Source organism: Hypomesus transpacificus, chromosome 11 (genome assembly GCF_021917145.1).
Source record: "Hypomesus transpacificus isolate Combined female chromosome 11, fHypTra1, whole genome shotgun sequence".
Taxonomy (NCBI): Eukaryota; Metazoa; Chordata; class Actinopteri; order Osmeriformes; family Osmeridae; genus Hypomesus; species Hypomesus transpacificus.
The window spans coordinates 12,559,630-12,571,763 of record NC_061070.1 but is presented as its reverse complement, the minus strand read 5'-3'; the positions used below and the strand labels follow the sequence as shown (position 1 = coordinate 12,571,763).

Sequence of the window (12,134 nt, the reverse complement as noted above, 5' to 3'; positions counted from 1 at the left end):
TCCATCTCTGTAGGAGCACTGTTGTTTACTAAACTCAGAGCACTTGGTCATGCTCTCTGTGTCTAATTAGCTGCACGGGAACTCTTTCTGCCTCCCAACGCACAAGCTTTTCTCTAATGAACTGTGCTGTAAAATCAGGACTTGATTTCAAATGGAACACAGATATTTACAGATCGTAGCCACATGTGTATTTGTGTAATACGCCTTCCATAAACTTTCAGTGTCATACACTCATGTGGAACTGCAGTGACTTTATGCATCCGCTGTAAACAGGAGGGTGCGTCCCTGGGTTTGTGGGATGCACTGTGTATTCTCGTCTGGGGAAGCTTCGGTCAATATCCTGTTGTAGTAATAGTTATGTTAACTGTAATTGTCCAACTTGGTTTTGATGAACCAAAACATATTTGTTTTGCTTGAATTATGGACTGAAATTTATGTTTTTTTCCAGTGTAAAATATCAAGGTCCTTCTGAAATCTGCAAGGCAAAGCCAATCTTATGGAATTGTATACAGACTGATGTTTGTCGAACATAAAGGGCCACACACTGTGGAAAAAAGAGGGAAGCCAAAGAAGTGTAAATGGTTAATAATTTCTTCTTAAAGCTGAATTGTCTGACTGTGAAAGCCAGTATTAAATAGGTAATAGTTTAAAACCTATTGACCTACACGGTGACCCCTCACAGTTTGCTAATGAGGTGTGGCTGAAACAGACAAGCATAATGAGTTATTTTGACCTCCTCTGACCTCTTGAAGTTTAGTCTGAAGGGTACGCACTTTGAGTCATTAGGGTCAGCCTACACCAAAGTGGGGCCATGGCTTTGACAAATGTGACTCTGTTCCTCAGGAATCAACCTATTTTGTTTGTTGTCTCCCACTAGGTTTACCTCATCAGTGTCACATACTCTGACACTGCGTGTCATGTCATCTACAGGAGATACAGCAAGTTCTTTGACCTACAGGTAAGGTTTCCATGTCTTCTCAAACACCTACAATCTACAAATACACTAATAAGGCAATACAACAATGAAATAATAGTGTAATATATGGGACAGAGAAACATTATGGTTAAGGCTCCAAAACCCAATTCAATGGTCTTGAGGTTTACCTGGTTGGTTCTTCTCACCATAAAAACAATGCTTAGCAGTCAGAATAGATTGAACTTTGAATCACATGGCTAACCTTATGGCAGGAACGCCACAATAACCTCAATGGCCTCAGTGTGTCCCAACAATATGGTGCTTTGGCCAGGGGGATGCCCCTCTGAAAGCTCCCATTGAAGACCACTGGACCTCAAGCGGAAATGGGGAAAATCCCATTCGAAGACAAGGCACACATAAAGAGAATAATGAAGGGGAAGGAAAAAATGACCTCATGATGTAGAGACATTTGGTGAAGTTGCCCACCTTCTGAATGCTTGTTGGAGGGACACCAATACCCCAAAGGGATTTTTTCAGAGAAGCCAGCTGCAAAGCTATTGAAACCGTCTTAAGGGCACAATGTTTTGTCTTGTATGTTAGAACAGTGATGAGGTTCGATAAACAGACCACCTCACCAAATCATAGGAATGCTAGTGGCTGGGAGAATTTGGTGTATGTGCATGAATGTACATGCAGCCCAGTCTGTCTGTGATTCACTGCCTTCTCTTACGTTTCCCTTCAGCCAGGCTCTGTCCTGGAAGTTTGGTGACTGTGTTGAAGGCGGCAGAGGAAACCCTTTGTTCCAGGGACCCTAGCTAATAGCAAGGAAAATCCCGCTCTGCTCTGATGGAAACAGGGCTCCTGTCCTTGCCGTCTCTGTAAACACTGGTCCTGTCCAGAAAGCCTTTCCTTCTCTGACTGACTGCCTGGCTCACTGGTTTACTAGTTGGCTGACTGAGTTAATCAGTCAGGAGGGACTCTCAGCAGCTGTCCACACACAATGGATGGGGGTTCTGGTTTTCACCAACTCCCCTTATGGACATAATGCAGTCATCTAGTTACAGTATTGTACTATATGTGCATGTGATTCACTTGCTTGTCTCTGCTTCTCACTACTTTCTTCTCTGTGGCTACTGACGGCTACTGTAAATGTACAGATACAGAGTCAGATACCGTACCAAACACACATTGCCTTCATTAAATACAACGTAGAACAGCCATTTATAGATGAAAACAAAAGAACCAACACCACTGAAAGCCTGTTTAAATTCTCCTGGAAGTTGGTCTTCCTGGCTGTTAAGATTAGCTCCCATGGGAGTTAGGAGGCAGGTTTAATACCAGAGTGGCTTGGGTGGGTAGAGGGAGGGAACCAGGAACAGGAAGGGGAGGTGACCTCTGGGGAGTAGATGAAATGACCACCAAACTGATGAGTAATAAAGATCTATTCCATTCAACACAGGAGCCTGAATGTTGAGTTTATTTGTACCCAACTCCTCTTGCAAAGATATAGCAAAACTGTACACTGTACACTACAATAATGGATTCACTTTTCTATTAACAAACAAATGTGGTTCCACACTTGTTTCAATCACATAAATCATGTCAACATGAATATACTTTCTTTTTTTTTCTAAAGAGAAACAATGGAATCCTCCTTTGTTGCAGCACCACATCTGATGCAATTTTTCCATTAATTCCTTTACTGCTTGCCCAAATACACAAAGCCTTTCTGTCTAAGTTTGTGTTTCTGCCAACAAACACCTCCAGTTCATTTCAGACTCAGTGCTGCTCTCTGTCCCTGCAGTACAATCACACGCCTCAGTTAGAAGCTGGACAGGCAAAGAAGCATGAACTGTCTGCCTAAACTGTTACACTTTCATTTGATATGCATTGTTTTGGTATGAGCGAATGCAGTCTGAGCTCAGTGTTTTGAGGTTGATGGGAGCTAGAAGCTAGAAGCTTGGGATGAACATGGACACTTTTGTATTTTAAACAGTTGTTTATTCATCTCTGTGACATACTACATCCAGTTTTGTTTTGTTTATTCTATGGCACACCGCGTATTGGTCCATGGTCACCCGGTCATTTGTTCGTAAGATAAAGTAGCCCTGTGCAATGGAGTGATGATTAGAGTGCACTTCCTCCCAATGTTCTTAGCCTTGCCAGTGTTCACGTCTCACTCCTAACTGCTCCTCAGGGACACAATCATCATGAATCACTACAATCCACACTCCTCTTCATCTGGTTCCTTCTTTCCTCCCTCTCTGCTGACTTTACACAGGCTGTGTCAAACACGGGGAGTGTTCAAATACATTCAAGTCATTTAGCTCCATTTGTTTTGAGTAAAATGTTGCCGAGCTGGCACTCTGCGGCACCGTTTTCTAGTATCTGAGGGAAATGTTTTAAGAGCCACCAATGTCGGAAGCCAAGAGAATTGCGGTGAGTCAAACAGAGTTTACGCGTAGAAAGACAAGCTCTCATCCCCTCCCATCCACACCCTCAAACCACAGCGGACAGAACACACTGGGGTCGGGGCATTCCTCAGGGGGATTGTGGTGTGTGCAAGCTGGCCTGGCTTCCTATCCTTCGTCAGCTCTTTGGAAACTCCTCCACAGGAGCCTTAGTGGCCTTATTTTTGAGTTGAGGTATTGGACCCTAATCAGAACTACCCTGTCTGCAATGTAATTTGTCTGCCCTAGATTACTTTCATAAGCCAGCCTGGAACAAGGTTTTAGTCCTTAACACTCTTATACCCTGAGGCTGAGGTATTACTGCAAGAGTTGTGGGTGTGAATGTACTAATGGTGCTGTGATAAATGCAGACACGTTTGAGTAAAGTGATGGAGTTAATAAACTGTTTGAATATTGACCAAGCATAATTATGCTTTTAGTGACATAAGGGTAAAAGCTGGAAATCTATTTACTTCTGATGCTTCCCTGTGTATTCTGAGTTTCTTTACGTACTGTTATAGATATGTGCAAGAAATCTTATGTGAGGTGAAACATTTTACTAAGAGGGCTGCTAAACATGGATTTCATGTAGTAAACAACTGTGCAGTGGATGGTAAAAGCCTAGAAAAAAACATGGAATTAGATTGTCTTCCCACTCTAACATTTCCCCACCATCCCCCTGTCTGCGTTCTTGCGCACTGAACAAACTCATTGTTTGACTGTTCATACAGAACTACTGTTATACTTTTTTTCTTTTTTCCTTTCTCTTTTTTTCTTGCTCTATGTCTTTGTTGATTCCTGAGTAATAGTTCTGAGTGCAGTTTAGGAGTTGAAGTAACATTTTAGGGATGTGGAAGGGAAGAAATAACAACCTATATAACAACCTGTTGCTACAAAGCTGTGTTCATTTAGCTAGTGACTTGGCTGACACAGCATTTTTACAACATTTTACATGAAGCCAAACAAAAGTAAGTAAAGACAAGTCTCCCGGGAAACCACTACAAGTAGCTGTAACAGGAGAAATACCCACAAGGCAAGTTGTATTCCATGCTTTTCGATCGTTGCCATGGGGAAGAGTTTCCCACCTGTCCAGAGAGTATCCAGTCACCCCTTAGGGGATTCTATCATCACTGTGGTCTAAGATGGGAATGGTGTATACGAGCCAGATACATGTCAGAAAGCTGTGAAGAGAATTCTCCCAGCTGGTATTGAGTAGAAGCCTGATGGCCAACAGAAATACCGGAAATATGCTAAAGGGTGTGTCAAACAAAGGGACTTATTGTATAGGAATATTGACCAGGTTCTCCCTTTGTGAATGGTTGTAAAAGCAATCCCATATAGCTTTTGTGCAGGCAGAAGTCTACCATTGGAATCTTCCTTTTCTGTTTTTACATGTCTTTTTATTGAGAAGCATTGGTTAACCTACACAGCTCTCAACATTCAGTGTTCCCTCTTACCCTCAAAGCACAATAATGTGGGGTGACCTCTTCAAAGGAAACCACTCCTCGTTTGCTGTCTGTGCATCAGAGGAGGGGGAAATGCCAAGGTCCTGGAGAGATTTAGACTTTTAGCGATGTTAGCATAGACGGAGCAAGCGAGACAACCACAAAAAGAGAACTAATCCAGCTCTCTCGAGTATTGTAATCCCACATACTACAACTCTTATAGACCCAGACAGAACGGGCCCAGTTCACCCACAAAGTGGGTCGAACGTTGTTTGTCCACCTGGTTCTGTTTGGCTCATGTGCAGCTCATTCTTCCCACAGGCCTAGATGTGTGCGTTTTAACTGACTATGTGTAGCCTTCGTCACATCTGGATCCAGGCAGTGCTAGACGACATGTTCCGCCAGACAGACATGTTGCTGTACCGTCCTGCGTGCATTTATTTACTTCAGTGGGTTGCAGTGATTTATTAGTTAAGGAAACTTGAAACTCAGTGAGCATGACGCAAACACTTAACACTTCTGCACACGCATGTCAGTACAAGGTCTCCAACTTACACAGGTGCCAAATGTGCACACAGCTCATGCAGGCAATCTATCAGAAGAGAGAAGCATTTATCTAATCTCCTCATGAAAGATCACATCATGCAGTATGTATTTGATACACATCTGCTTCTTGGACTGAACGACTGTGTGTAATTGGGTTATAAAATGTTGTGGGCTCAGTAGCTGCACTGATAGTCGACTGATGGACTATCTCCACTGAGATGTGTACTGATTGTGTGTGCAGATGACTAGAGGTGACGTTACCCTGTCTGTCTGACGCCCCAGAGATCAAAGCGGGCCTGTGTCTGGTGTCTTTACATACTGGCTATGTAATTATACCCCTTATTGTGGTCATTTCACTGAGTGGTCTTCTGAGTTTATGACATCACCCCCCCCCCCCACACACACACACACACACACACACACACACACACACACACACACACACGCATACTAAAACAGAGACCTAAGCTTGCTGCGATTTTCTAATCTCTTCCAGTTCCCTCTGAACAGATTCATTCTGTATTTGTTTATATGGTGTAATTAGAGAGAACACATAACATTTTGGTATATACCTATGAATCCAATATTTTGGGTACATTTTGGGTTCACCCAGGAGTTTTTTGTTCTAAAAGGACGATGTTTATTCCCCATCTCTTTTGATTTCAGATGCAGCTTCTTGACAAATTCCCAATTGAGGGAGGACAAAAGGACCCCAAAAAGAGGATCATTCCGTTCCTACCAGGTGAGCATGCGGACAGCAAGCGTTATACACTCACTACAGCGTCGACAATTCCATGTTCTTGTGGATTGCTTGATTTCTGTGTTAATGTCTGCCTGTTGATGCTGGTGCATGACAGTGGAATTCTATACGCTCAGAGTGTTGACATATAGCCGGGTGGCTTTTCAGTAAGTAATGTATCTGTTTCTTCTAAAGTGCAGATTTCCAACAACTTTGCTCCATCTTACCTAAATAAAGCATGGTGTGGTGTGACTGGAAGAGGCTGGGAGGGGTGGCTCGTGGCTAATCTGATAACCCTAGCCTTCCCAGAGGACTGAAAAGTAACATTGTCAGATAGCTGAAGACTGGAGCTCCAGTCTGGACAGTGTTGTTTACCTCTGCTGTAGGACCTAGCTAGCTAAACAGGGAGGGAGAATCTGCCTGTGCACTTATCCCTGCAGAAAGTAAACAATCTGGCTGGCAATGGATGTCATACGCCCTGTCAATGTATTCACATAGACTCACTATATTTCTTCAGGAGTAAACTGAACCACAGTGAGCCCCTCACCGTTGTGTTCCCTGTGGATTTGCTCCACAGGAATACAGACAAACTGTAAAACGCACGTAGATTTGCTCTATTTCCCTGCAGCTTATGCATTGCTGTCCTCTTGTGCTATTGTTCCAGTCTTTGGAAATGATCTCTTTGCCACCTGCAGGTACTTTCTTGAATTGCAACGAAAAGTGTTCTGTTTGGTTTCAGGTAAAGTCTTATTCCGCCGGAGTCACATCAGAGATGTTGCTGTCAAACGATTGAGACATCTGGATGACTACTGCAGAGTAAGACCAGAATCTCTTCTGAACTGGGAACAATCAACCGTTTGTCATTGACATTTTTGCTAGTGGACATTATACTGCACAACATGATAACATGACAATGGTTTTTCAGTTTTCCCCATTTCCTGTGCCATGCAGTACGACATTTCAAAAGCATTCACACATATCTGACATCCAGAAAGTCCTGTTATAGAGTCCTCTGTGTTCGTGCCTTCTGTGGACTCGGTGACAGTCCCCCTCCAACCCTCCCTCCCTCCAACCCTCCCTCCCCATCAGCCAGCACAGGAAAGCCCAGCTCTATCTGTGCCTGTCATTTCCTCTCAGAAATGTAAATAGCCAGCGTATATAGGAAACGGGGAACTGGGGGGCACAAAGGACAAACACAGCATCCGCAGAAAAAGGATGAGTCAGCACAGGAGGAGGAATAGCGAGGGAAGGATGAAGAGGAGGTTGGGAGGCAGTACGGCTCACAGCTGTACCTGACCTTGTTACCTTCATTGGGTTACAGTCTGGCATGTGGGGCAGGCAGAGTGCCAAGTGTGTCAGTATTTTCAAGAACACGCATAAACTGTGGAGAAACACATGCCTCTGCATAGTATGCTGGCAAAGTACAACTTTATTTTGAAAGACAGATTCTTTAGTCTACTCAACTTCAACTTTCAACTGTATTTATCCTTCAAAAGGAAATGAGGGGTCAGAAACACGTACACAAACACAGAACAGCGACAAATTCCAACAACATTACACAACACAGTCTAATAATACGTCCTATAACTTCTTTATATGAAGTTCAATTTTTTCTATACTCTTTCTTTACTATTAAATAGCTTGCTCACTTGTGTACGTGTCATGTTTGTTTACATGCAGCATTTGGCCATTTGTAGTTTTCAAAGCAGCCAAGCTGAGTCCTAGTTTTGGCAGAGCCCAGTGTGGCTGTATATCGCCCTCCATCTGTTTTCCTCTGTCTTATCCTCTCCCCAGGCTCTGATCACTCTTCCTTCCCTTCCTTGCCTTCCAGACCTCCCCTTCATCCTTTCCGCAGCGTAACGTGGCTGCACTGTAAACTTTGCCATCCGCAGCGACACTAAAACGACAACCATACAGCAGCACACGCACACAAAGAGAGGAACACATGTATATATATGTGCCCTCCACTTGACAAAAAGAGTTACAGGACAAATTGTAGATCCACAGCGGACACTGGCTACTGTAATTGTACTATTAATGATCATCATGCGTAATATTATGTCCATAGTGTAATACTGTTTTTGTCATGTCTTCTTTTCTTCCTTGCTAAAGGCCCTCATGAAACTTCCTCAACATATTTCCCAAAGTGAAGAAGTTCTCAGATTTTTCGAGACCAACGCTGAAGATCTCAACCCTCCCAAAGAGTACGTTTTGCTTTTCATATACCAGGAGAGTGGCTGCTTTCATCTGTAAATTAAGTATTCCATGAATGATGTTTAAAAATGTGTTGTAGATTTGGAAATATTCTCCCCTATTTCGGTTGTAGTTAAACACTGCCCCCGAGTGGATTCCATTTAGCAAATGTTTGGAAACGTTTGTCTTGTGCCTGTTTGTGTGTGTGTGTGTGTGTGTGTGTTTATCTGTGTGTGTTTGTGTGTGTGTGTGTGTGTTTGCTGCAGCTGGTGCAGATGTCTGCCCCCACATTGTCCTGTGATCCGCGAGGTCACAGCATGTCTGCCAGATGATGGATAGTCATTCTTGTGTCTGGTGTTTTATTAATGAAGAGATTTTGGAACTGACACATGATCCCAGCACAGTCCTAAGTCTTCAATGAGAGGGGGTTGAGTTCAGGTATCAGGTCAGAAAAGGTTTTGCTACAACTCATCTGTTATACTCAGTTCTTAGTCAAGGCCCTGGGCATGGAATCAAGGGGCAGCTCTCACGTTAGAAACTCTGAAATGATCCTTTTCTGGTGTTTTTTTGCACTCAACCAATTTGTGGCCGCTACCGCATCTGTTTTCTTAAGGGTCATGTGCCTAAGCAGTGTCTCTGTTATCCTAATACATCAGCATGTTTTGAGACCTCCTAATGTTAAACATCATCCATGCATCAGTTCATGCATTGTGGATCTCTGTTGTTTCAACATATTTCTTGGCGGTCTCAGCTAACCAACCAACGGGCCAGTCTCACTACCCCCATTCCCTTGTGAACACACAGACAGGATAATCCCACTTCAAAGTCAGATCCCCCCGCAGTCGCTGAGATGGCCCTGTACAGCTTTATCTTAATGGTCTGGGAGCAGAGGCCATACCACCCAGATTGGCCGGCTCACTTTGAGGACAGGCTTAAAAATGAGACTTCAAGAGAACATACCTGATGTTTTACACAGAAATATAGGAGGGATTAACTGGGCCAAATAACTGGAGCTTTTTTCTGCTGCCACCTCCTGGAAGGGAAAAACACAAGTCTTGTTTCTGACAGCGACAGAAAGGGAATACTATACGTACGCCAGAGGGAGCTGTGTCGTTTCATATGAATGAGATAAATCCAGGAACACCGGGGGGAAAAAAGTCTGCTGAAAAGCTACATTGCCTCAAGGCTTTCTCCTAATCAGGAACAAGGACCTTAATGGCTTTGTACCTCAGGGGACGCATCGGAATGCTCCAGTTCAGGGTGAAGGGGTGACTCTGGGTGTGTGTGTATGTGTGTGTGGGAGGGACGGGGTATAAGGTTCACTCTGTCTAATCAGCAGAAGTGCTTTTGCTGCTGCATACAGTACATATCAATGACCTAGTCGCGTGTAGACGCACATATACACACGTCTGAATACAGCACTGTGAAATGGACTTTCCTCCTACTGTGAAATGTTGATATAGAGGTATTATTAGCAGTTGATTTATGGTCTAGAAATCACCATCATTTGGTTACCATGACTAAGCTTTGTTCAAAAGTGGGGTGTCTGAGGCATGGGTTTTTTGCATCCTTTGTGAGTATTCAGGACTCTAATGCCCCCCTCCCCACTCATGCAACATATCTCAGCTGTCATTGATCATAATGGCTTCCTGCCTAATGAACCCTGCCCTGACCTGGGACCAGGGGTCACGCATGCAAGGGTCAGACTTGTGTCAGACTCAGACTGGAGTTCCTCTACGGAGTTTAGTTAGAGCAGACCCTGCAGTCTTATGGCTGGAATCCAACTGGCTCAGAACTGTGAGCAAAAGACTAATATCTCACACATTCCATCCCTAATGGGCCCACCTACAGAGATTGAGCTGCAGTTATGCACAAACAGATGGTTATTCTCAACTCCGACTCGGGATGGACCCTGTTTAATGAGGAATGTGTGTGTTTTATGTGTGTGCGTTTTGTATCTTTGTCTGTGTGTGTAGGTGTGTGTGTGTGTGTGTGTATGTGATTGTGACTGAGAGAGAGATACTGAGCAAGAGAGTTGCTATTAGACTCTTGGTAGATGGTGGAATCGACAATACCCTATTTGCGGCTTCAGCTAGTGAGCAAGAGGTTAAAAGTTTAGCAAACACGTCTTAAGCATTTTAATAGCATTTTAACATCTTGTACCTCCTCTCCTTCACCATCCCCACATCTATTAGATTTAACTACTTTTGGGAACATAGAGAACCAGGGTTATGTGAGCTTTCACCCCCAGGGAAGAGTCTGGTTCCTGCTCACTCACTAGCTTGGCTGCTCAAGTATCCCTCTGGTCCCTAACTCCACCTAGCCCAGCAGAGTCTCCTCCATCCCTCCACACCTCCACCCCACTCCTCCCCATCTGGAGGCCTCTGAAGCCCCCCTGACCCTCCACCTAGGCCCGCCCCTACCCCCAGCCCTCCACGGTAATGCCTTTCATATGCCACTGAGGAACAGGCCCATAAAGAGCTCCAGAGGCCAGCACAGCTTCACAGAACAGCTCTATTCTCCCTCCACTGAAGTATTCTCACTTTATCTAGGCTGAGGTGGTTACCTATAGAGATTATCTATGGACAGGAAGTATGGCTATATTTGGAGAGGTACTCATGTTTAATTATTTAAATGAAATTACAGACAATTATATTTTCTGTAATTTCTATTAATAGAACAACAAAATCAACAGATAATTGATTTGTTAATTGAAATCCTGTGTGTTGTATTGTCATATTTAATTAACGGTGCTTCTTAAATGTTGCTCCATAAACCATACGTATAGGTTGGCCGAGTCAGAGTGTCAATACATGAGATTGTTTAACCTCTCACACATGATATAGCAGTGAATCAAATGATTAATAAGCACAGCACGCTGGATTCTAAGATAAGACATGAAGATACAACACAGAAAAGAGTTGTATAACACTACAATGACAGCAACTGGCAATGGACTTGCAGTTCAAGAAAGGCTTTAAGGCCCTCAAGAGAGACGACTGTTCCCCTATCATTCACATCAACTGACCATAGAAGTTACATACAAGTTACAATGTAGCTTTATTCTACAGGATGCCAGCACATCCATCAAGACAGACCACTACAGATTTGCTTTAGCTTGAAAACCTGCATTGTTCCCATGTAAACTCGAGGTTGACAAACCATGGAAAAAAATTAACAGAGCTCATCCAAATATTAGGTTATTTCCATGAGTTCTGCCTGCCCTCCAGTACTGCCCCCTGCCTCACCTTTTCATCCCCCTCCACCTTCAGTCTCTCAACGCTGTGTTCACATTGCAGTTAACCAAATGAGTATTTGCAGACAGCATTTCCCTAGCACGGACACAGAGTACCCATAAACAATTACTGTTCACACATTCACCCTCATACACTGACCTGCACGCATGCATGCACGCATGCACGCACATACTGTACACATAGACACACACACACGCACATACTAAACAAATACACGGAACACAGGATGAACACAGCCAGTCCACTGTTTCTTTTGCACTGTCAACTCCATGGTGTGTTGTCTGAGGGTTCCTTTTAATGGCTAAAGCTGATCCATTCATTAATTCAGTCATTCAGAAGAAGACGAAAGTGTCAAGCACTGGCTTTGGAACAAAGGGCTTATTTCCATCTGCGTGAATGGGACAGCCTCGTCGTGTATGATACCACTTTGTCCAATGACTTGACCATTCTGTGCGGTAATGCCAGCTTCCACAGACGCATGCACGCACATCTCAACACAAACGTGTGGAAAAAACGGGAGTTCACACAAACTCCAAAACACAGTTTACTCGTCACTCTCCTTTACAAGCTGAAGCCCTCTCCACCCTC

The 12,134-nt window shown here is 43.8% G+C and overlaps 1 protein-coding gene across 2 annotated transcripts in view; it reads left to right on the top strand.

Moving 5' to 3' along the window:
* sh3pxd2aa (SH3 and PX domains 2Aa) overlaps nt 1-12,134 on the top strand; it is a 40,683-nt gene that overhangs the window by 1,231 nt on the left and 27,318 nt on the right. For both annotated transcript variants that reach the window (XM_047029750.1, XM_047029749.1), the window contains exons 2-5: nt 878-958; nt 6,024-6,099; nt 6,836-6,912; nt 8,209-8,300. In XM_047029750.1, coding sequence (XP_046885706.1) covers nt 878-958; nt 6,024-6,099; nt 6,836-6,912; nt 8,209-8,300 — 326 coding nt within the window. The remainder of the gene's footprint in view (nt 1-877; nt 959-6,023; nt 6,100-6,835; nt 6,913-8,208; nt 8,301-12,134) is intronic.